This window comes from Protopterus annectens, chromosome 13.part0 (genome assembly GCF_019279795.1).
Source record: "Protopterus annectens isolate FY-2018-M chromosome 13.part0, PAN1.0, whole genome shotgun sequence".
Lineage (NCBI taxonomy): Eukaryota > Metazoa > Chordata > Ceratodontiformes > Protopteridae > Protopterus > Protopterus annectens.
This window is the reverse complement of record NC_056747.1, coordinates 1,165,241,810-1,165,268,798: the sequence shown is the minus strand read 5'-3', so window position 1 is coordinate 1,165,268,798 and position 26,989 is coordinate 1,165,241,810. Positions and strand designations below refer to the sequence as shown.

The 26,989-nt window shown below is 40.0% G+C and overlaps 1 protein-coding gene across 1 annotated transcript in view; it reads right to left on the bottom strand.

Moving 5' to 3' along the window:
* Nucleotides 1–478: 478 nt before the first annotated feature.
* ASB16 (ankyrin repeat and SOCS box containing 16) overlaps nt 479–26,989 on the bottom strand; it is a 212,996-nt gene continuing 186,485 nt past the window's right edge. Inside the window, exon 5 of the mRNA XM_044055166.1 lies at nt 479–982. Within this exon, the coding sequence (XP_043911101.1) occupies nt 797–982 (186 nt within the window). The 3' untranslated portion in view covers nt 479–796. The remainder of the gene's footprint in view (nt 983–26,989) is intronic.

The window sequence follows — 26,989 nt, the reverse complement described above, 5'->3', positions numbered from 1 at the left end:
CAAAATGTCCCTGATTTTGCCTCATAATTTGATGTGTTCCTTCTAAAATGTGTGTTTTTTGGCAAATGGTTGAGAATTGCAATCACTAAATAATGAAAACCATTTGAGTTTTAGACTTCATATCCTTCAGAAAACACAGGTTAATGCAAAACCTCTTATTCTTCCAGCTTCTTATGCATATGAGAACAATATTTAAAGAATGTCTCCAATTCTGGTCTATTGTCTTCCTGTTATTTTTAACTTTGTTCATGATTCTGTTCTGAGAGGCTGAGAGCTATATCTCAGAGATCTCAAAGTAATGGGTAAACATCTACAGATCAATAAAATGTAATGGAAGGATATGTAAGACACACATGGTATAATTTTGAAATATCTGATATTGATATTAATCAGTCATGAACTTATAATACACACTGCACAAAAATAAACTGATTGAATTATTTAATAATAAAAATGTCATTAGTGAATGCACTCAAAATATGCCTAATAATAAACTGATTTTATTATTTTATATTAAAGTATCCACCAAAATGTGCAGTGATCAAATATCAGATGTCTTATTTCCAGAAGGTACATGGAATCTTTGTATCTTTCATAGTAAACAAATGTAATGGCAAGAAAATCTTACTTTATGAGTAAAGAACCACAATCTGCCTTACTAATAAAATAACTTAGATATTACACAGCTCACATAACTTAATCACAGTCCAAGTCAATCATTGTGGATAGAAAATAAGCCTTCTCAAATTGTCATGGTCCATTCTGACTAACAAGTTACAGTACACATGAAATTCACTTATTTTATATACCCTTCTAATTTTAGGAGCAGATACTCTTTTAAAGAGTTTGGAAGTTTCAGTGATGAAATAGACGAGTAGCATCTGCTGCCCAGATGTTTACGTACAGCACAGCGAGCGATGTGTTGCAGCTGACGAGGCTGGTTTACCATTTGGATAACTGAATCATAGAAAGTCTGATGTTGCTAAGTGGGAAGAAAGAAAACATAATGTGAGAAACTACATTCATTCAAAAATAGACCATGAAAAAACATGTATTCAGATGCAACAAGAATGCATATTCTAGTTCTGACATTTAAGGGTAAGACTTTCCAGCTATATACTTGTGTTATCTTTCTTTAAGTACTGAGAGTTGGAGCGGCCTATATTTTAGCACTGATACATGTAGTAACCCTTATTCATATATCAGTTTGCAACTGCGTTGCTCAGAAGAGTCTCTCATGTCCTAATAAGATTTAGGGCATTATTAACACTGATGGGTAAATTCTCCTCCATAACTAATTTTCCTTCCATATCATCTCATTTAATCATAAGTTATTGCAGTCTTAGTTAAAAAACATTTTTTTAAGGAAGGACAAGTGCAAAACACAATATACATCTGCATAAAACAAGGAGAATATGCAGACTTAAGTGTTGACAACTTTCCAGATATCCGACTCACACCCTGCACTCTGGAGCTGTGAGGCAAATATTTTCACCATTCTATTTATGCCTCTGGGTAGTGAATCTGATATTCAGCAGAAATGTTTTCAAGCCATCCAGCTTGCTGAGTTTTTAGCTTACTAATGGGCCAAATGGAGTTACTTATTTTACATCTGCATTGCCAGTCGCAGTGAATCTGCACATTCGTGTGACCATTCTTGAGTCCTCTCCTGCTTTTTTTTTTTCTTTTTTCAGGTAAGACAAAGTTGAAGAAAAGAGGATACAGCATCTAATGTTCCCAAGGTGGGTCATCTGCTTCTGTGAAGAAGAAAGTATTGCTAAAAATACACAAGCTTGCAGTTGTCTTCCTATTTTGATGATGTCAAAACTATCTGCCTAATCCACAGTTGTTTTCCTCTTGGTAAACTATATATTACTGCCAACAATTTACAGTAATGTTTTCGTGAGTGATTTCAAACATTTTCTGCACAGTAATACAGACAGCTAGAAAGCAAGCAAAATACAGTAATTAATTGTAATACAAAACACAAAATTGTTTATAATACACAATTTATTGTTTTAAAAATTCCTTAACTGGCATAAGAGGGGTCATTTACTTGACCCAGGAGCATTGAGTGTAAATCTGCTAATTAAAATACCTTTGTAGCCATGTTGTTATGCACTGTATGAAAAATGGGGAGTTGTCACATGCTCAAAGCAATAATACCTCTGGCTGGCCTTGACACTGTGGTTTTGTACTGGTGGATGAGACCACTGCCTGCTGTTCATGACTGAACCACAGAATTGCTGTGGTTTTGTATGAGTGTAGTTTATTTTTAGCTAGCAAGATTGAGTCCATTTGGTTGAAATTTATTTTGCATAGACAGAACCTGTTAAAATATTTTGAATACTCACTGCTTTTGTTTAACACTGCAGATGGACGGCACAGTGATGCAGTGGTTTGCATTGTTGCCTCACAGCAACAGGTTCTCTGGTTTGATTCTTGGCTGGGGTGCCTTCTGTGTGGAGTCTGCATGTCCTTCCTACATTCATGTGGGTTTCCTCCCACAGTACAAAGACATTCATCTAGAGCATTTCTCCGTGGGCCTCCACTGAAAATTGGCTTGTTCCAAGTTGGACATTCCCGGTAAACAAATGTTAAATAAATAATTGCCTCACTTTATTATTTTAGTGACATACTGACCAGTTTTTGACAGACCTCACCATTTCAGTGACATGGCATGGCGAAATGTGAGATCTCTCAAAAAAGATTACAACAAACCTACTGACCCTGTAAGATCTGAAACAACACTACTGATTGCTGGATGCAGTCCCCTCCTCAGGAGCTAACTTGGGAGAGGTGTTGCTGCTTTGTTCCTGGTGAGAGGAAGAACTCGAGAATATTGATTCCTAGCTGCATGCAGCTGCACTGAGACCAGAACTAGTAGTAGTCAGGTAGTAGTCAATACATGAATCAGTGTTGAATTAATAAATCTTTGTGATAACCCACCAAGTTATGTAGTTAGTAGCTTACCTAATCACTCTCTGGTCACTGGTTGTGATAACACACCAGGTTATGCAGTTAGTAACTTACCTGATCACCTTCTGGCCACTGGTTGTGATAACACGCCAGGTTATGTAGTTAGTAACTTACTTGATTACTCTCCGGTCAGTGGTGACATGAGTTCACAGTCTGCTTTGTCCCCTTCTAGTGCCAGCCTGCTTGCACTAGTGATTTTGTTACAGTGTAGCAGCTGCCTCATTATGATAATCATGTACTGTTATCCTGCAATAATACAACTTGCTTGTGGGAGATGCAAATTGTTACAGAGCTGTATCTAATGCATCTAGTGCTGGTACAGTTCCTTGATCTGGCACGCCCGTTGAGGAGCTAAAGAAAAGAGAAACACTCTCTCTCCAAGATGAGGACAAATAAAAATAATAAAAAAGGTCTTGCCTCGAAGTTAAGAAAAAAAAGGACTTCTGAGGAAAAAATATTAAAGTATTCCACTTAAAACTGCTTAAAACTATAGCAACATGTGGCCTGATACAATTACAATAACATGCATAAAGTACGTCAGTGCTGACTGCCAATACAATATTCTCATACATTTCTAAATTCTGTTACTGCAATATAATCCCATCAGCAATTGTTGATCATGCCCCCTAATACTTTGCACCTGGAGCAGCCTCCCCTTTTGCCTCACCATGGGTATGCCACTGAATGCTTACTTAATTTGGTGTCTAACATGTAAGACACCACACATGTCGATAAGCAGTCTGCTATCGCATCACAGCCACCCTACACTAGACCCAGTTATGCCGAGGTTTGTAAACAAATCACTAATTAAGCATTGTATGTACAGCTTAGACAAAGCTCAGCCACATAATATAATATTCACAAATACACCCTCACTTGCACCTTTACTTATACATAAGATTTGCTGTGGCTCCAGGACCACATCCAGAAGTGTAGCTAGGGTGGGGTGAAGAGGCAGATGGCCCCAGGTACAAGGTGTTAGGGGGCATGACTGGCATATCTGTTTATTTATTTATTTGTTTGTTTGTTTGCTTATTTATTTCAAATTTCTCCTCCTCATCCAAATGCAAGGATAGGTAATAGATCAGGAGGGCACTGAGGGGTGCCAAATCACAGAATGCCACTGGGCACCAAATAAGCCAGCTACAAGTCTGCCCACATCAAGAGGGACAATAGAAATGGTGGCACACATAGCATTGCTCTAGTAATAGACAAGTACACAATCAGGCACACTGATGTTCCACTTGCCAGACGAAGCAAAGAGAGGGCCACAATCAACTGTCTCTCTGGTGCCATGATTTGTAACATGACATGAATCCTTGTTTCCCTCCACAACAAGTAAAAGAGTAACCTCATAGTTGCTCACATCAGGATGAATGACCTTAGATACTCCACACAAGCGGAGATGCAGAGAGACATAGTTGAACTCCTAATGCATATGTTTGAGACAGGAAAGGCATTTATTGTGAACACTACTGTCAACTCAAAGAATAATGCCACAATTTCAAAACAAAACAATTGACTTCAACAGTTGGCTAACTAACTGGTTAACTGGTGTCATTCGAGGAGGATGCAGTGTGTGCCAACAGGTACAGTGATGATCGGCTAGCTAGTCAGTTTCACCAGAGATAGTCTACATCTCTCTACTCAGGGCTTCAGCTTATCGGCTAAGACTTTTTCTGCTCTCATAGTACTGTTTTTAGATAACAATCCAAAGACCGTATGATCCAAACTGTAGCCTGTAAGAACTGCAGGACTGAACAAAAGCCAAAAAGGATGTAGTTCTAGATCACATCTCTTAGATCTATGGTCTAGGTATAAACTGTATGCTACATACTAGGTAGCTCTAGGATCATGTGACAAAGAATCATGCCAGTATCAAATTCAATGATGTCTTTATTTAGTCTTGATGGACAAACAATCTTATACCGCAAGCAATGAATATGCCTGATCTTTCCTTGATTTTATATAACTCCCTAGATTAGATCATCCATATTCCCACAACAGGTACAACATACTTAACCTCATCCTTACAAATGCTGCATCTGCCTGCCTGTATTCCAACTAATGTTATTCACCTTCTTAATAAAATCTGACCACTGAACTGTCATCCTCCCTCTCAAATGAGTACCATCCAGCCCCATATCTTTGCCATATTGAGAGAGTACAACAAAGATGACCTAATATCCCAACTGAAGGCGTGAAGAACTTCAAAAGCACTCTGCTCTGCTGATCAAATCACTAAGGCTGCCACATCTACAGCACCTCTGACTTCTGTGCCCATCTAAATGAATCCATAGAGAACTCCACCCCCATTTGGCACAAGTATAATGGGAAATTCAAAAATAAACCCTTAAGGTAGAATTCCCAAATAAACAAACTCTGTACTAAGAGGAAAAAAGACCTTGTTCTTATAAAAGATATTCCCTCCCCAGCATGAGAAGGTACTTAGGCACAGGGCCAACCTTAGATGAAATGGAACTCTAGGCAAAGGACTCCATGGCATCCCCCACCACTGTCTGCTATTCTACACCCTACAAAACATGTGTTCTGCTGTTTCCCTCACACTCTTCAGATTACATTTTTTTTCTTGTTTCTTAAACTCTGTGGTACTCTTCAGGGTTTTCTACATCCTGTCAATACAGCCTAACTGGATAAGACTGGTTTGTAATAATCGTGGAGGAAATAATTGAATTAAGCTTGGGGATCCCATAAGTCACAGGGTCTTAGATGCTCTGAAGTGAATTTTATTTTTTTTTCAACCTAGTGACCTACTGACGGCCTGAAAAAAAAGTCATGACTAAGGAAAGTCAGTCTTACTCTAAAGCCTTTTCTTACATTCTTTGAATACACCCTAACTGGCTAAGGCTGCCTGTAATAATTGTGGAGAAAATAGCTGAATTAAGGCAGGGGTCTGGTGGTTGCTAGGTCCATAGAAGCCAGGAGGGTTCTAGATGCTGTGAGGAACATTTTATAACCATTTTATAACCTTTTGAGTCAATACTTGCTTGAGAAAAAGTATGACTAAGGAAAGAAATTCAATTTTATTTTTCTTTCAAGGAAGAAATAAGCTATTTCAAGGTTTAGTGTTCAAAGCTAGTGAAATTGTAGTACCAAACACAGATGCTTATCAGGATACATAAATTATACCCGAGTATAGTTTCTGCCTCCCAACCCCCTCCAAAAATATAGTCACGTTCTGTGTAATCCTGCGTTTCTAGAAACTGGGTGAAAGAAAAAGAAGAAATGTCAGCAGTCATATATTTTAAGTAGTTGCTGTCATGCATATGCACAGTATGTCTTCTCACTTCTATTTCCAAAAGGCATTCACTTACTGTGTACTCTTCTGATGTCAGATTGGGATGAAAGGTAAAGAATAAATGGCCACAGTAGCATATTTCAGCTTGTTGCTGACAGATGTATATATACAGCATTACTCCTTAATAGATAGCCACCAGTGTATGTGTCTAATATTTGGTTGTGAGAAAATAAAAAAATAATCATAGTACTGTACTTCAATCAGTTGCTCTAGACATCTAGACAGTGTGGTGCCCTTAGATGAGCTATAGCAATCTTCTGTGCAAATCTCTGAGGTTTGATTGTGAGGAAATTTAAAGAAATAATGACCAAGATATAGTGAACATCTGTGCACTCCTCTGAGGTTTGATCGTAAGAAAGTTAAAAAAATAAGCACACTGTCCCCAGCCCTCATACAAGCTATATCAGCTATCTGTACACAGGTCCCAGCTTTAATTGTGAGCAAGGTAAAATAAGTAATGACCACACTGTCTACAGCTACAAGGACCTTCTGTGCATTTCTGAGCATGGCTGACTTTAGACTAGATAAAGCCCAGGTCATACGTTCAAGACAGGATTTCTGTATTAAGCCTGTATCAAAATCCCCATATACAACCAGGGTGGGACATACAACTCCCCCAATAGCTCTGATGGCCTAGATGTGATGCATTTTAAACTTTTTTTGGAAGACAATTATTTGTTAATGGTTCTTTTTTACAGTTACCCAGTAGAGTTATGTATGTATGTATATATGTTCCCCAATATCATGCGTGTCCATAGATAAGACTGATGATGATATTTTTTTTTCAAGCTAGGCCTATCACAAGCTGCATTACTATTATTTTTTTCACACAAATTAACTCACTGGCCCTTACAAGCCAGGCACCCCCCCCCCCACACACACACACTCTGCATATTTCTTTCTTTCTGTCTATCTATCTAAATATCTATCTATCTATCTATCTATCTATCTATCTATCTATCTATGTATCTATCTGTCTATCAATCCATCTTGTATTGTTGACTTACATCCAACTCCTACACTGACCCTAGGAGAAGCCAATGCCATTCATAGAGTTTACTAAGCTAGTAGAGAAAGGAAGTAAATTGCCAGGTTGCCAGACCATTCTTCCATGTCATATGTATGCCAAACACAACACACACACACACACACACACACACACACACACACACACACACACACACACACACACACACACACACCTGCAGACAATTTAGATTGGCCACATGTCTTTGGAATGGGGGGGGACCAGTGTTCCCAGAAAAACATCACATGAACTCAGGGAAGACGTTGAGACTCTGCACAGAAGACACTCCAAGCAAGAATTGAACCAGAGAACCTCTGGCTATGAGGCAATAGTGCTACCCATTGTCCACCCTACAGAGTTACCCACAGACAATTTAGTTACCTGTCCATCTACCTCATGTCTTTGATATGTGGAAGGAAACCTAAGTAGCTGGAGAAAATGCTCCCAAACACAGGGAGGGCATGCAAACTCTGCATAGAAGGCACTCCACTATAAAGGGAATCACAGAATCTAATGCTGTGAGGCAGTAGTTTTACTCAATGTGCCACCCTACATATTTGCCTTAATTTAAATTGGAAGAATATCAATTCACCTACAACAGGTGGAAAAGAAACTCTACTGAACTCCTGGATCTGCTCCTGCCTAAGCCCAGCCTAACTCTGTTTCTGCATTGCTCCTCATAACCCTTAGTATTAACTCCACTTACCCATGTTCTTTCCACTCTGTCTTTGAACTGTTTCTTGTTTACCCAACTTTATTGTGTTTTTCTTCTTCTCTTATTTATTTACTCCTGAACTTGCCGACCTGATCTACTCTGTACTATATCCTGTGATGTATGTGTCTATGGCAACCACCACCGATTTCTAGTATCATTTACCTCTCTGCCTGCTGACATTTATTTTGTACTGTATTTCAGAAATTATTGGCATATACTGTTACCTCTGTATTTGGGTTTTGTTTGTATTTGAAGATTTTTGTACATACTACTTACACAGTGTTTTTATAAGTGCTCAACATGAAGCTTTTCTCCCCAGGCCTCTGCTGAAAAAGGGTCAGGCTCAGTCGGACATACCTGGTTAACAAATGTCAAAATAAATAAACAAATAAGCAGGTCCTTTCAAACCAACCTATGTCACTATCTTAGCCTGGATGTTAGGTAGTTCCTGTATGTACTAAACTCTGGTTTCAAGAGGAATAAAGCAAGTCTCCTCAGATTTCAAAATGCTTTTATTTTTAATGGATGCACGCTTTGGTCTAAAGATGATTTTATCAAATCTACAGTGTTGTAAGTTAAATAAACATTATATTCACTTTTATACACACACAGTCAGTGGGAGGGGCCAGTAGGTGAAAGAGATACTCCATAATAATAGACCTGTAAATGTGGGTTCATGTGCCATAAATTATAGGACTAAGGCTACAGCCATTAGGTCCCCTTGGCATTCCAAACTTTCCCATGCTATTAGGAACCTCAGGCAGAACCAGAGAGTTAGAACTAGATATCTCTACTCCACTCAAGTGTAACCTTCTTTATTGGGGGGCTTCACAGTGGAACAGCCTACCTTAGACCGTGCAGAAGGAGTTCTGTGTCTTTTATATACTTTTTCCTAATAGACTGAACTAATTTTATTGTGAGCTCCACAGCGGAACAGACCTACCTCATACCTTGTAGAAGAAACTTTGTGTCTCTCATGCACTTTTTCTTAATAGAGCGATCTAATTTTAAGAAGGAGCTCTATGTCTCTTACACACCTTTTCCTAGTAGATTGAGCCAAATTTATTGTGAGTTCAGCTCAACAGTGGAACAGCCTAGCTCAGACCCTGGAGAAGGAGCTCTTTGTCTGTTATACACCTTTTCCTAATAGATTGAACTAATTGTATTGTGAGTTCCACATGTGGATTAGCCTCATACCTCTCAAATGTACAGATTTTCACAGAATGTCCAGATTTTTGCCTCATATTTTTGGTCTGTTTTTCATAACATTGTGTTTTTCTGGCAAATTAGTGGCAAATCATTAAAGACCGAAGTTAGAAAATAATGACAAAGATTTGCATTTCAGACTTCATACTCTTCAGAAAATATAAGGTAATGCAAAACCTGTTATTCTATCAACTTTCCAAGTTTGTAAGAGCAATATTTAAAAATTGTCCCTATTTTTTGGCCTTCATCCTACTTTTATTTATGGTTTTGTCCAGATTTCTTGTTCTAAGAGGTTGACAGGTGTGATGATTCAGCCTACATCAGATCCTAAAGAAGGAGCTCTGTGTCTCTTATGCACTTTTTCTTAACAGACTGAATTGATTTTAATAAAGAACTCTACATCTCTTATGTACCTTTTTCTACTAGATTGAACCAATTTATTGTGAGAGACTTTGAAGACCATTAAGTCAACTATTTGGTAGTCTTCAACAACTGATGCACGCAAAGTCAATAGTAAATTAATTTTTTAACCCCTTTATTAGGCAGATAAAGCAAATAAAATTATAATTTTTCCCAGCTATGTCAGAGGGTAGCTGTACTAGATTTGTTGCAGATGTCATAGCTCATACCTAAACCTGCTGGAGACACTCACCATTAAACCAAATACCCTATTCATGGGAGTAGACTTTAAACACTCATCTATAGACTGGGAACATACACTGTCTCAAATTGACAGCCATGATGATTCCTGGACTTTAATAACACATATACCCTTGACCAGATGGTGTGCACATCCACCAATTCAGGAACCCCAGCAAACTGTATAACAGTGAGGAACTATCCAAAGCAAACTTCATCCTACTAAGCAATAGATTGTCAAAATGCAATGCGCCTCCTAACCCCATGTTCACAGAATTGTGCAAAGAGACCATCTACAATCATATACATGGCTGTATAGGGGCTGTTGTACCTACTAGAAGTAAGCCCAAAACAAACCACACTAGTGGAATCCTAACCTTAATGGGGTATATAACAAAAGGAAAAAAATCATTGCTAAAATCATGAAGAACAACTCTCATAATGATAATATCTCTCTAATTAAACTAAGAGGACTAATTAAGTCCATCAAGACAAATTACCAGGTCATGGCAGCCTCACAGGCTAAAGACAACCACAATACCTTCTACAGCTATGTCCATAACCTCAAAGGTAGAACACAGCAGTGTGCCTAACTGGTCAATGGTGCCACCTTCAATGAGCAGAGCAAAATAATGAATCTGCTGGCTGACATATTCAGCTGAAACTTCATCTCCAAACCCTCCTCCTCCTGCCTCCCTCCAAGAGATACATACTAGCATAACCCTCCTTAACTATTAGCAGGGAGCAGGTCCTGACAGCACTCACTAAGGTCAAAAACACAGCCTCAACGGGCCCCAACAATGTCTCGGAATGCCTCCTAAATAGCTTGAAACATGACCTATCAGGACCATTTGAGTCACTTTTCAACTATAGCCTTAAAATAGGTTTTGTACTATGAGAATGGAGAATTGCAATGGTTATCTCACTTCACAGGGGTGGACCATCACCTGATCTTGGAAAGTACAGATCCATTAGTCTGACTAGTCTAATATGTAAAGCCATGAAACCTTCAGACACTGGACCCAGCCCAGTTTGGCTTTGTCAAGGGAAGGTCATGTCTACTAAACCCAGTGGACTTCTTTGAGAAGGTCACCAAGGCAATGGATGAGGAGAAAATAGTACATACTACCTACCTGGACCTGGCTAAGACATTTGATACAATAACTCACTTGGGTAAAGTTGACAGACTCATCAAACTGAGCATAATCCCCTACATAACTTGCTGGATTGCCAACTGGCTGACAGACAGGGCCCAGAAAGTCTGGACTGATGAGACCACCTCTACTTAGAGACCAGTCACCAGTAGGGTACCTTAGGGCTTCATGATGGGACTGCTCCTATTTGGCATCTACTTACTGGAGGTAAAGGCTAATGTCAAGGATCTTTGACTGACCATGTTTACAGATGACTGCAAATTGGGAGCTATCATAGACTCCCCCATGAAACAAACATCTCACAAGAGGGCCTAACACAGACAAATGACTGATGCCAAAGTCACGGAGTAAAGTTCAATGCCAAGAAATGTATTATAGTGCCTTTTGGGAAAACAGTCACCCAGGCTAATTATTTAATCGTTAAGACACCTCTAAGAGTTGACCTGATAGTCAGGGATCTGGGAACACATGTAGACAGTAATCTGGCCTTTGAAAAACACATGGCTAAGGTAGTAAGAAAATCATTCTATTATGTCCAACTTATAAGTAAGGGCATGGCATCCAGGTCCATGGAAGTCATAATGCCGCTTTATTTGACCCTTATCAAACCCCTCATCTAATATAATGTCCCTTTTGGCATGTATCTGACCAGACATACGCAAAAGTTGGAATGCTTACAAAGGTTCCTTATCAGGAGAATTCAGGGTATGAATATATTGTTCTGTCCAGATTGCCTTAAACCCCTAACCCTATACTCAGTCTCCTACAGGTTACTGAGAGGTGATCTACGTCTGGCATACAAGGCATTCTGAGATCCAGCTCTGTTGGACCTTTTGCACATCTGCAAAATGAACAGCATCAGAACCACTAGATCCAGGGATTTAAATTTTTCTTGTGACATAACTAGACTATATTGATGAGACAGATATATGTCTCTGAGGATCCCCATGTAAACCAGAGTTCATCCCTAACCTCCTAACCTTAATTAAGCATAACCTTGACCAGTAGATGGGAAATTGGAAAATGACCCTGAGTTTAGCTCCCATGTCTCTGACAGACAAAAGCAGTCAGTAATGATGCCCAAACTTACATAACCCCCACATAACCTTTTGAAACTTCCTAACTAACATACCCCTCCTAATAAACTCCCATGATACATAGGGACACAACAGGTTTTGATTGTAAGGCTAGGCTTATAAAGGCCCTGGTGCTCATTAGTGTAGTATATACTTACGAATAGAAGAACCTGTGATGTCACACCTGTCTGGGTTGTGACCTTCCCCTAGACAAAAGAGACAATGAACATGCCTATCATGTAACGGGATCTTCTCTCCACAGGGGCAAGAGTAAACATCCTCTGTCTGTGTTTAAACACAAGGCAAGAACCCAAAATACCAACAAGCAAAAACACAAGCTATTTCAGAGAGGACCAAAAACTTTATGAAAAACAGAAGGCAAACAGCAAGCATAGGAAAATGCTGACTTTACCACTACAATGTCCTTGGCAGGACCAGAAACCAGAAACTGTGCAATAATCAAAAACAAGCTTTTGTTAGTGGGAACTTACACTAACAGCAGATAGGCAAAAATTTAAACAATACTGTTTAACACTGCTAGGAATGTGGAGTGAGACATAGGAGGAAGGGGCCATCATAATGTTGCCGGGCTTGCAGACTGACTTCATTTTCCTTGGTGCACTTTGTACTCCTTTCAGGGTGGGTGTTTCTTTCTCTTTCATTCTAGGCTATGCATGGGGCAGTACTATTTCTATGGGATTTCTTCATTCAGAAACTTCTTGACCTGCTCCTTCTACCTGCCTTTGATGTCCCCTGGAATGGTGGGCGTATTGCTGCTGGTACCCCTTATAAATGGCATCTGATGATTATCTGCGTTAGTTTTCTGTCATTGCCTTGTAAACTAATAGATTATCTTTGCACCATCTGTTGAGTCAATTTGCAGCAGCTGACAGAGGTCTCTGATATCTAGTTCTTTGCCATTGCAACTGTTCTCAGCCTCTTTGTTAGCTAACCATTATTCTTTCTTTGTCTGGTCCATCTTTTATATCTTAAATTTCTACAGGCACTCCTTTCTTTTGATAACTTTCTGGGTTTCTACATTCCACCACCAGCTTTTCTTATATAACTTTTATTTGTAAGAATTTCAGCTGTGTATCTGTTATATCATTTTCACACATGCAGTTTTGAGACTCTGACATTCTTTTTTGGCTCCAGCTATGTCCTCTTCTCCCTGAGATGCTAGAGCCCTTAGTATTTCCTTGAACTTCTGTGCTTTTGCTTCAGTTATCTTCCAGATCTTCTTCAGATTAGTCTCTGTTCATCTTAGAGCCCTCTCTGGCCACTGCTTGCACCAGTTTGTGGCCACATTAGGTTTATGCTGAGGGCCGACTGCTTCACTTGGGATGACTTTGCAATCCTTGATTTTACTTTAATATCCTTTCCTTACAAGGACGAGGTCTACCTCAGTTGCATGCTGATCACTTTTGCATGTGATCTTGTGATGTCTGTCTCTTTCTGAACAATGTGTTGGCCACCATTAACCCATTTGTCAAACAGAAGTCTAAAATGGCCTCTCCTTTGTTATTCATGTTGCCCCACCCATGTGGACCCAGACAGTCTTCATAATCTGTTCTGTCTGTCTTGATGATGGCATAATGGTTGAAGTCTTCTTCTCCTACTTTGAAGGTCCAGGGTTTGACCAAAACCTTGAATCACTGTCTGTATGGAGTTTGCATATTTTCCCTGTGCTTGTGTCTGTGTGAGGTTCCTCGTACCTCACCCTCTATAAAAAAGCTGGGTGTTTCATCCTCAGGCTGGATGGTACCTGGTTCAAACCTAGCCCTTGCAGTTGAACTTAATTGAAGTATGCCAAGAGAGTGCCTGATAAAATGAATGGAGTTGTGGGTAGCAGCATTGACTCCATGGCGGCGCCTATTGGAAAAACAGTCATGTAGGCAAACAACTTTAGACATCAACCGTGGTACACAATACCCCCTAGATTTGAGAAAACAGACCATAGTCTGTATGCCATGTCAGGGGTAGATGCCTCTAGGTGATTTGGTCATGTTACCTAATGTCACCAGAAACAGGCATGGGTATTTGCTGGTGTTAAATGAATTGAGGACATGGCTTACACCAGTATACATCAGGGACCTAGGCAAATGGAAGGAGGTGTGTTTGCATCATTATTGGTCAGTGTATGCCTGCCACAAAGCCCAGCAGTCCTGGTACTGTTATCTGATGCCCAGCATGGGTTATCTGGAATATCTCTGAGTGAAAGCTGGAAATAAAACAAATCAACTTGCCAAAAACTAATCACTGAATTTAATTCACTGACAGGACACAGCTTGAAAATGGAGAATACAATTGTAAAGATGACCAGATATTTTATGTGCCCAGAAAAGAAGGTTAGAAGATTTATAGCAAAGTCTGTTGGCCTGAGATCCAAAGTCTACTACAGAGTAGAAATGGTGTGGAAGTTATGGCGAGACAGAGAAAGTGTCCTGAAGACAGTGAGGGTTGTCATCATAAAAACTGACAGACTCATGGCAATCAGACTCATTGTAAAGACAGGGCAGTCTTCGTAATCTCAGCCAATGCCCCAAAGCAGGGCTGTGATGGAAAAGAGTGCATTCATGCAGCAATTGCATGACCTCCTAGATAAAACAGGACAACATGGGTTAGTCTTCACAATAACCTAGTTAAATATAAAGTTGTCTTAATCTATAATACCATCTTTAATCTACCATCATTTAATTAGCTGTATAAATTGTATTTGGTTACTCAATATTGTAGCTTGTGTAAATGTATTTCTGAGAACTTGTCTTCTTGAGTCTCCTCTGTAAATAGGCTCTACCCATTTGCAGTAACCCCATCAACAAACAAGCATGTAGGTACATAGAGCAATAGGTGTTTATTAGGTTAATGACCACAAGGGTTATTTTAAGCCTAGCAATGCATCCCAAACCTCTGACAAGTTCTGGTACCTTTGATAAGTTTAAGCAGGGGCTTGGGAAAATGAACCATTTGCAGTCTGCCTGTGTCCTTTAGAGACATAGGTGTCAAACCAAGGATGAATTTTCTGTTCCCCATCCAGTTGTCCAAGTTATACTTGAATTGGGTTAAGGAGGAACTCTGCTTCACATGGATGGGGAGCCTGTTCCAAAGAAGGGGTAGTCTCTGTGACGCATACCTGTCTCTTCAGCAGGTCCTATTTATATCACAGGCATTGTTTAAGTCTTTAGAACATGTAATTCTGGTACTGTTTATTTTGCAGATATGCAGGAAGTCCATCAATGTGGGGTCTGGCAATGCCAGACGTAGATCTCCCCTCAACAGCCTGTAGGAGTCAATATACAAGGATCGGGCCTTCAGACAGTCTGCAGAGGACATGTTACTTATGCCCTGTATTCTTTTATTGAGGAAACTCTGTGGATGTTATAATTGTTGGATATGCCTGGTTAGGTACATACCAAAGGGGGAATTGTACTCAATGATAGGTCTGATGAATGCTGGACCTAGATGCCATATCTTTGTTTATAAGTTGCACAGCATAGAATGATTTCCTTGCTACTGTAGACATGTGGTCAAATGTTAGATTACTGTGTAGGAGTATCCCCAAGTCCCTGACTGGATCAACCCTTAGGAGTGTGTTGTCAATATGATAGTTACCAGGGATGGATGGCTTCCCAAAGGATACTATTATGCATTTCTTGGCATTTAGGTTTAGTCCATGACTCTGACACCAGTTATTTGTCTATGTTAGCCCCTCCTGGAGAATATTTGTGCCAGTGGGGGATTCAATGACAGCTCCTAATTTGCAATCATCTGTAAATTTAGTCAGCCAGAGGCCATTGACATTGGCCTTGATTTCAGAGAAGTAAATGCAAAAAAAGGAGTGGGCCCAAGAACGATCCCTGAGGAACTCCATTTGTGACTCGCCTCTTTGTAGAGGTGGACTCCCCAATTCTAACTTCCTGGGTCCTGTCTGTGAGTCAGTAAGCTATCCATTGGGTGACATAAGTGTTTGGACCTAACCTCTTGTGTTTGTCAACAATGCCCTAGTGGGGTACTGTGTCAGATGCCTTGGCCAGGTCAAGGTAGGCAGTATGAACCATTTTGCCCTCATCCACTGCTTTGGTGACCTTCTCAAAGAAGTCCACCAGGTTGACTAGGCATGAGCTGCCCTTGACAAAACCATACTGGGTTGGGTCCAGTGTCTGGAAGTTTCCAATGTCATTTTTGGTCATTTCCATGATAATTCTTTCCATGGCTTTGCATATAAGACTAGTGAGACTTATGGGTCTGTAGGTGGCTTACCTTTTTGCAGAGGGATAGAGTGTTGCTATTCTCCATTCATGAAGCACAAAGCCTGTTTGGCGGCTACAGTTAAAAGCAATTCCAGATGGCCTGATGGGTCATTTCATTCATGCTATTTAGAAGGCATCCTGGAATATTGTCTGGGCTCATTGATGCAGTGTTCTTGGTCTTAGAGGGAGCATTAAGGACCTGTTCCCTAGTGATAGCAGGGGAGTTATATTTGATGGTATTTCCTGAGGGAAGGTTGATTGGGAGAGATGGGTAAAGTTGGAGCTGAATTTGTCAGCCAGGAGGATTGCTATATCTTTTGGCTCAGTACAGGTGGCTCCATTAACAATGAGCTCTGCATACAATTGTGTACTGTTCTTGAGGTTGTGGACATAGTTAAAGAATGCCTTGTGGTTGTCCCTGGCCTGGGAGGCCAAATTTACCTCAAGTTTGGGTTTCGTAGACTCAGTTGTTTGTTTAGTTTGATGAGTGTCTTTTTTCTGATGGGTGCTGCACCTCCAAATTTTTCCATCATGTTCTTCCTTCTGTTATTCAGTCTATTGATGTTGTGATTCCACCAGGGTGGCTTGTTTTTTCAGTTAGTTCTGCACTTCTTCCTGGTAGGTACAGATCCCTCTATGCAGCTATTAACATGTTTGTATAAGGTTTCTGTGAACAGTTCTGTGTAGACAGCGTAGACAGCAGTTCTCTCAGGGTTTATGGGGCTTGAAATTTTGCCAGGCTATCATTTAATAGTAGGAAGTTAGCCTTAGAGAAGTTCCTGAACATTCCATGGTTAGCTTGGGTTCCAAGTTTTATTTCTACTTCAAAGGAGACCATTTTGTGGTCTGATCTTATCAGAGAAGAAATTATGAGGATGATGGTAGAACCCAGAAATCTGGGTACTTATTCGTGTGGTAATTGCTTAGCTTGTAAGCATGTGATCCATTGTTTTGATAGAATTAATAATGTTAGATTTACACCAAAAGCTATTTTTAATTGTAGTACTGAGGGCATTGTATATGCCTTGAGGGGTCCCTGTGGTCTGTTCTATACAGGAGAAAGTAAGAGACCCTTTAAGGTAAGACTACAGGAGCACCTTGGAGATATTAAAAGTAAGAAAGTTGAGAGCCCTTTAGCTTTGCATTTTTTGATCTATCATGCAGGGTGTTAGAAAAATATATATTAGTAATATGCATTAAGCATTTGAGCTTTAAAAGGGTTAATACATTTATTCTGTTCACACTGCATGAATCTGCACAGCTATTAGAAACTTAACAAGAAGCATTCTATTTTCTGCTAATGTCAGCAAATAACAAGAAGTATTTAATTTCTATTAGTGTCATGAGACTTAACAAAGAGTTATTGATTTTCTGCTTATGCCATGAGAAAGTACACAGCTGATAGAAGCTTTGATAAGGAGCACAATGGATGCTTGAAAGTATAAACCATAGTCAGCATTACTTGTACCTAAGCTAGAAATGTACCTTGAATCTAGGCAAAATGTAACACATATATTAGAACTGCACAACTGAAGAATTGAAAGTTTGTGGTGGGCTAATATAAGCCCCAAGGCCAGGTTGTTTTTCTCAAATGTTTTGTAAATCAGCAGTTATTCTCAACTAGTCAGCAATTAGTCTAGTAACCTTTTCTGTAGAACAATACAGAAAGCTGTGTCTAACTACGTCAGCAATAGAAGTAACATTTCTGTGTAACATGGAAAGAACTGTATAAAAATGCCATACTAATTATTAATGTTCAGACAAATCATTCTGCCTGCATGCTTTGTCTCCTTGCTGCAAGTTAATAAAAGGTGCCTTACTTGAACCTTACGTGAATTGGTCTTTGAAGTTTTTTCCTTTGACAGATTGGTCCTTGGGACCGGAACCCTCTCTTCACCTCGGATCAGACGGGCCAGGTAGTTGAAACCGTATGGGGAAGAAACCAAATCGGTTCTTATTTGAAAAGCCCTCTGACTGAATTGTCGTTCAAAAGAGGCCAGCCACTTTCTGATCTGCGACTGAAGGATGGGTCTCTGCGAATCAGGTGATCAATCATGTAGGCTCAGGTAAGGTGAATCTACTTTTTCCTGTTTTCTGTTTTAGATCAGGGACTAGATTTGTATTGTTTTTGTCAAAACTGTATGTTTGCTTACAAGTCAGGGGCAGAAAAGATTACTGTCTTGTCATAGATCAGGAGAAACAGAATAAGTAGGCAGTCATTCTGAAGAGACTATAACAAAATCCGTGGTACCACGTTAAAAAACTAAGAGGTTACATAATGATCAAAAGGGTAGAACAAAATGGGTAATAATTGCACAAAAAGACCCCAAAATCCGCCGTTAACAGAAGACGCAAAATACATGCAGTCGCAGCACGCCGACAATATTAAATATTATTCAAAATGGGTTAATAAATATGAATTTGACGGAAAATTAGAAAAATCCTCGTTTATCAAACTTGTCAAACAGCTCAAAACCGATTCCAAAGGTCGGGTAAAAAAGTAACGTAAATTAGGAATTCCTCAGGCACACAGGTGAATTGAGGAAGTAAACCATAGGGAACAAAAGAACAAACATTCAAAAACAATGTTTTTAGACAAGGAGGACAATAACTAAGTAATAGCATCAGCCCCTCCGCCTCCCTTACCAAAATATGAAGCAAGTGAACAGGTTAGTCCACCCCCATGATATCCTGTGGTCACTGAAGAAAGAGGCATTATGAAAATAAAACCGTATATTAGAGATCCCATCGGGACCAGGTCTCGAACAAGGGCAGGTAACTCAAATGAAGGCATCAAGTTATATCAAATGGTTAAGAATTCATGATCTATAAGTGAAGAAGAAATATGCCCACTTATAGAAGTACCCAATCCTCAGGCAGGACAAGATAATCAGGACCCAACTATTTTAGTGTATAGACCCTGGACTCCGGAGGATATCCGGAAAGCCACTGAGGGAATTCCCCATCCAAAAGTTAATTTTAGAAAATTCTCAGAAGATTTACAAGGAATGAGGCTGAGTTATAACCTAAATGGAGAAGAGGTAGAAAAAGTAGTTAGACAAATTGTGGGGCCAGATTGGCATATGATTAGTGGCAACTGGAATCCCCGTGACGCTGCACAAAGACCCCTCCCACATAGCAGCGCAGAATTAGACAACAGAGTAAAAGGTCTTATAGACCGCATCTCTGAAAAATGGAAGCCTAGGGCAGACTGGACTTGCATTAATCAATGCATCCAACAAGAAGGTGAAACTACTGACCGGTATTATGCCAGACTATTAGAATGTTTTAACAACCACTGTGGAATGTAGGTTCCTGAAGATCAAACACAAGATTCCCCATATGAACAGCAGTTAAAGAATGCATTTTTAAAGGGCAGTATTGCACCTATAAGCAGTTTTATTACAAACCACATGGTAGACCATCGTACGAGCAGGTTACAGTCATTATTTGAATATGCTAGGTATGCCAAAAGGCATTTTAATAGCAAAAAGAAAAAGAAAACTCAAGTATTTTCTGTAGAAGATGGAGCAGAAGTTTATGTAGTATAGTCCAGGAAAAAGGGCAAGAAAAATGCACAGGGAAACAAACAATCTGATCAACGATCAGAGGGCTTTGAAGGGTGAAAGAAAAGGGGTGAATGTTTTAAATGCGGTAAAAAGGGACACTTGGCAAAGGATTGCAGGAAAAACAAGAAGGCAACCACGGAAGACAAGGAGGGTGAGGACTGATTATATGGTAGTCAGGAATCACTAGAAGGGGATAGCAAAGAAAGGACAAATGAGAATGTGATAGAGGGAGTAGAGGATGTGACAGAAGAGATAGAGGAAGTGCAAGAAGTTAGTGACAATGAACACAATGAAATATTAGACATAGCTTTATTGAGCTTGGAGCTCTATTTAGCAGACACGAAACCAGAAGTTACACTCTTGGTAGAAGGGAGGGAAGTTAAATTCTTGTGTGACTCAGGGGCATCACGAACCCTGATACATTCCTCCAAACTGCCAGAAAACACGGAGTCACCTGATTACATACTGGTAAAAGCAGCTAATGGACAGCTGTATTGGGAGCCCCTTTCCCGTAATATTGCAATAACTGATCCAGTTTCAGGATTGACTCAGAAAAGCAAAATTGTTGTTTCTGCAAAATGCCCAGTAAACCTCTTGGGCAGAGACCTCATGCAACTATTTGGTATAGCAGTAGTCCCAACCATGCAGGGTATGGAAGCACAGCGACAAATTGATACCTTTGCAGTGCAATCGGAGGGTGAAATGTTTTATTGGTACAGCCCGGACTTGGTTACGACTGGTCCAGGGACTGTGACCGAAGAATTAATGAATGTAGCCATCAGCAAGTTCCCCTCCCTTGACATAGATAAGCAACACCTGTTGCACTGTTCCCTGTATTATTATAACACACCAGGACCTGATAAGGAATATGAGCAAGAATTGTTTAAAAATCATGCAAACAGATTGATATTATGTATGATACCTGTACTGGGACACAGAAGGGAACAGTGTAGCCAGCTGTTCATTGCCCCAGGAGTTCTTTACACTTTATAAATCTAATCGATTACCACGTTAGCTTAACCAAGAACAAAAATATAGAATGGGAAGACCTAGGAGAAAAAGTCACGAGATGGAAGAAACAGACAGAATTAGAACTGTTAGAACAGGGAATGCAAATACAGAAGTTGAATTGGATAACTCAGACCCACCCAGCCGTGCACTTGCAGTCTAGCGAGGACAGCTGATTAGCACTCCTATTAAAGGAGGAAGAGAATGCCTTACAGAATATACCAGAAACTCTCTGGTCAACAGGAAAGTCAGATGCAGGACTTATTCGTACAGCAGGACCAGTAACTATCACCCCAAAGTCAGCATTCAGACCACAGAAAAGACAGTATCCCTTAAGAAAAGATGCAGAGGCAGGGATAAAGCCTATTATAGCAGCCTTACTTAAAGGGGGAATACTAGTAGAATCTCCCAATTCACCATGTAATACACCCTTATTTCCAGTTAAAAAAGCAAATGGAGAATATCGTATGGTCCAAGATTTACAAGCTGTAAATGATGCAGTAATACCAAGGGCACCTACGGTGCCAGACCCACACACCCTGTTGAATGATTTAAAACCTCAACAGAAGTATTTTTCTGTGGTAGACATCAGCAATGCGTTCTTTTCAATACCGATACACCCTGACAGCCAGTATTGGTTTGCATTCACATTTCAGGGGAAAAGGTATACATATACGCGACTACCACAGGGGTATTGTGAAAGTCCAACAATATTATCACAAGAAATGGCAAGCAACTTGGCGGGATTCACCCCACCAAGAGGCAGTCAGATTTTACTTTATGTTGATGACATCTTGCTGGTGGCCCCCACCCAGCAAGATTGTAGAGAAGATACCATAGCGCTATTACGATTCTTAGCCGCTGAAGGACATAAGGTAAATAAAAATTAACTGCAGCTTTGGAAAAATCAAGTAAAATACCTGGGATATGTAATATCCAAGGAAGGTAGAACATTAGATGAGGACAGAAAAGTAGCAATTTTGCAAGCACCAAAACCCACTACCAAGAAGGAAATGATGTCCTTCCTGGGAACAACTAATTTTTGCCAGAGCTGGATTCCAAACTATGCTTTGGAATCTGCACCTCTGACTGACCTCATATATAAGAAGCCTATGGCAGCACAGGATTTGTTACAATGGACACCAGAGGCAGAATCTGCTTTCTGCAAACTAAAACAGTTAATAGCGTCCTCATTAGTTCTAGGATTACCAAACTATCATAAATGTTTTTTCCAAACTGTAGATTGTAAGCAAGGTTATATGACATCAGTGATAACACAGCAGCATGGGGACAAGCAACGCCCTATTGCTTATTATTCATCACAACTAGACCCAGTGGCACGGTCTTTACCCCACTGTGTACAAGCAGTAGTTGCAGCTGCAATGGCAGTACAGGCTTCGGCCTCAGTAGTTTTATTCCACCCTCTCACTTTGAGAGTGCCTCATGCAGTCACGATTATTTTACTACAAGAAAAGGTGGCATATCTTTTCCCTGCTAGGCATCTTTCCTGTATGACTATATTGTTGAGCCAACCTCACATGACAATTGAGCGATGCACGACTTTGAACCCTTCTACTCTGCTCCCGACCCCTGCAGACGGCACACCACACCGCTGCCTGCAGGTAATTGAGCAAAAGACACTACCTAGAAAAGATCTCACGGATGTCCCTTTGGATGATGCCAAGGTGACATACTACATGGATGGCTTGTGCAGAAGGGGTCCTGCAGGACAGAATCTAGTAAGATATGCCGTAGTTTCTGACACTGAGATTATAGAAGCAAAACTTTTACCACACAACTTATCTGCACAGGCAGCAGAATTGATTGCCTTGACACGGGCATGTACCTTAGCAAAGGGTAAATGTGTAAACATTTTTACTGACAGCCAGTATGCTTTTTCTACTGTACACGTTTTTGCACAACAGTGGAAAAACCGAGGAATGATAACATCTTCTGGCAAACCTATAAATCATGCACAGTTTATTTTAGATCTTTTAGAATCTATTCAGTTACCTCAGAAAGTAGCCATTTGTAAATGCACAGCTCACACCAAGCAACAAGATAGGATTTCAAAAGGTAATGCGAGAGCTGATACAGCTGCAAAACAAGCAGCTTCTAAAGTATTTCTTTTAAATGAGGAACTACAATCCTCTGAGATTTTAGACTTAGAAATGTTAAAAACAATGCAGACACTCACTACTCAAACTGAAAAACAAAGATGGGTAAAATGAGGAGCAATTCTCGAAAAGGGGCTGTACATCTCTAAAGAAGGGAAACCGATTCTACCATCTAATTTGTTTAGATATGCAGCTTTGTTGAGCCATGGGCAGTGCTATGTCTCAACAGGGGGGATGGTACAGCTGGTGAACCAGGTGTTCACAACGTACGGATTTACAAACTACTCTAAAAAATTCTGTTTGACGTGTCAAATTTGCAACAAACATCATGCACAAGGGGCATTAAAGCCCAAGCAAGGGAGTTTCCCTACACCACCATATCCATTTCATACTATCTGTATGGATTTCATAGAATTGAACAAATGTGAAAATAAGAAGTATTGTCTTGTCATTGTAGATATGTTTTCCAGATGGGTGGAAGCCTTTCCAACCAAAAATCCAGATGCAGCCACATTAGCAAAAGTACTTGTCAAAGAAATCATCACTAGATTCGGCATTCCGGAAAGGATCTACAGTGACAATGGTACACACTTTGTAAACCAAACTATACAGCAGTTAAGTAAGCATTTTGGTATTTCTTTAAAAAATCATTGTGCATACCATCCGCAATCTGCCGGGCTAGTTGAGAGGCATAATGGTATATTAAAGAACAAATTGAGAAAGTTAATAGCTGAGACAGGAAAGAATTGGTTGTATTGTTTGCCCCTGGTGCTGTTGAGCATGAGAACTGTTCCGACTGAAAAAGGATTGACTCCTTTTGAAAAACTATTTGGAAGGGCTTATTATACACCCCAATGGAAACTTCTCATGTCCTCAGACCAGGAAGCTGATTTTACACTAGCTGAATATATGAAGAAAGTCATGAATTCTAAACATCTGTTGCAGTCAAATTCTGTTTCAGATAAAGAACAAACCGAAACATCGGAAGTGGCAGTGATCCCCGGGGAGTGGGTGTGGGTGAAGAATATAAAGAAGAAGAATTGGTCATCACCAAGGTAGGAAGGTCCATACCAGGTGCTTCTTTTGATACCCACTGCAGTCAAGATAGCAGAGCGAGCTTCGTGGATCCACCTGATGCACTGCAAACTAGTTAAGAACTTTGAACTGGACAAAAATCTTACCTCTCCATCCGGGCCCTCAGCACAAAGTCTGGCTACAAAGGGGGGTCATTTCAAAAAGACTGATCCGTCTCAACCCCAGTGAAGAAACCATCAGTGCTGAAGGTCCTATTAAGGCAGAGAGTAAGAACACATGTCTGAAATAAAGATGACAGGATCCAGTAAGATCCAGATGTACCTATTCGGAAGAGTCGGAGAAAACAGGAATGCAGAACAACAGTTTCCTCAGAAGTATTGCATAATCATCCTGTTGACTGTACTAGTGACAATAATCTTTTTGTTGTGGCCATTCCTTTTCCCAGCCACACAAACTGAACTGAATAAGCGTGGAGAGTTGCACGTAGAGTGGCACCCAAACTTCAACACTTACCAGGCAATCAAATATGTGTATGCTGAGACCTTCAATGTTTCGAATTGCTGGATTTGCACAGCTTTGCCAACAGCATACGGGGGGTTATTGTTAACTTCAGTCCCCCTAGGAGCCAACAAGACCTGGCAAAACTTAGTCTGTGATACATCAGATGTCACATCACAAGATAAAGTAGCATTGCACTTGTCTGTTCGACAGAAGGGGACTGTGTGTTTTTACAAAAATGATACAGTTCAGGTGGGTTGGAGCAATTGCAATGTGACTGTTCCCTATAGATGCTACAATAAAACTGACAACACAGGTTCCTATTGCAACACAAGCTATGATTCATTTTTTGAACTGATGCATAGGACAACTGATGAAGTAAAACATAATGCTGACCTCTATAAACAACTGATTATAGTTGACAAAAAATGTTTCATCCAGAGCCAGGACATAGTAAAGTTACTATGCTACTTTGCTACTTTGTATGTGGTAGGAAAGCATATAAGTGGTTACCTGAGAATTGGTCTGGCAGTTGTTATTTGGGGTATCTGGTTCCGGCCATATGACACACAGCAGTTTTACCTCAGGGGAAAATTTGGAATGTTCGACGAGAAATCACGAAACCTGTCAACCCAGTGGGGCAAATCAATGTTCAGACAAATCATTCTTCCTGCATGCTTTGTCTCCTTGCTGCAAGTTAATAAAAGGTGCCTTACTTGAACCTTATGTGAATTGGTCTTTGAAGTTTTTTCCTTTGACAGAGGGGATAAAAGCTGTTTACAAGGTAAGATTTTAGAGAAAGTGCAGGTTTTGGATGTTGAACAACTAAAAAACAAATTGCTGTATAAAGAAACTATTTTCATCTTGAAATTTGACACGCTGACACCTGCTGGGTTAAACTCAGAATGTAGTTGGAAAATGCTTATTTAATGTCATTAATGTTTTTAATTGGCTGTAATTACTTAATAAGAGGGGGTATTTAAATGTGTTTTAGTGTGTGTTTCTTTGCTTTGTGCTGAGGCACTAGAGACTTTTGAATTGTATTAAAAGTTGTTTTTTACAAGTTGTGGTGGTTTTATTATTTTTTATTTTCTCTGTGGTTTATTTATGTGGGTCTATATGTCTGCATTGAACTGTGTGTGATGGGTGCAGTGTGTGTACTACTGTCAACCTTATTGACATTAGGAGTCCTTTTATGTGAGAGCTTTGATTCCAGTGACTTTGTGTAAATAGATCTCTCACATACCATATCAGTTTGTTTGAGAATTTACAGTTGTCAGTAAACATGAGGCAATTTCTACATTGCCTCAGGATCCCCATATTCACCAAGCTGGTAAGGAGATAGTGGGGAAGTTCATATCCATGGCAACAGACCCTTTTAATGATTAAACAGTTGGAGTGAGAATATAAAGTAATGTCAGGAGTATCCAGTTTGCAACACTGGGGGTAGTGCTTATCACTGCAAACTATTCATGCTGTGTGCAACTAGGTATCAGTGAAATTTCAATGGTGCTTTTACAGGAAAAATGTCAACTCAAGATATCTGCGTCTAATTGAGGGGGGACGTAATAAGGAGACCCTGATGATTTATGGATGACGTATTTAGGCAGATATTCTGAAGTTAGGTTAGACAGCAGGAAATCAAACAGTATTTACTGAAAATAAAGAATTAGCTTGTCAAGAATGATGAAAAGAGGGGAGCTGCCTGAATGGCTACTGCCTGGCTACTACTAATGCTGGTCACACCACAGCTTCATGCTGCTGGGATACAATGCTCCTTTTCGTCTTTTCTCACCAGAAGTAAAACAGTATTACCAGTCAAGATGAGAAGCAGGCCACAGGCTCTTTGGTGATCCACAGTCTTGTCCCAGATGATACAAGGGTCTGTAGGTTTGTTGTAAACTTTTCCTGGTAGTTACCTTGAATAGCAACTAGAAACAGTCAGGAATCTATGCACTCTGCTCCTTCTCTCACCAGGAGCAAAACAGACACAATAATTCCAAATCAACTACTAAGAGGCAGAATGTGGGCTCTCCAATAACTGGTGGTCTTGGAGTAGATGTTGCAGATTTTAAAGGTAAGATGGAAAAAATTGGTTAATATCCTAAGAGCTGCAGTATGCACTAAGCAGTTAGATATGAAAGAGGGGGTAACTTAAGCTTTAGCTATCTAAGTGGGGAGTCACTAATTTTGAAAGAGCAAGATAGAGTGGAAGGGGGTGGACACATTGCATTCTGGTTTCCTGGAATACAGTGGGATGGCCAGTAAATTTAAATAGCTGAAGTGGACTAATTTCACAAAAATGATAATTTTGTGCTTAATCTTAACAGCCAATGAAAGAGGAGAGGGATCAATTACAATAAGGGGCAGGCAACTAGAAAGACAGAGGAGTTCAAA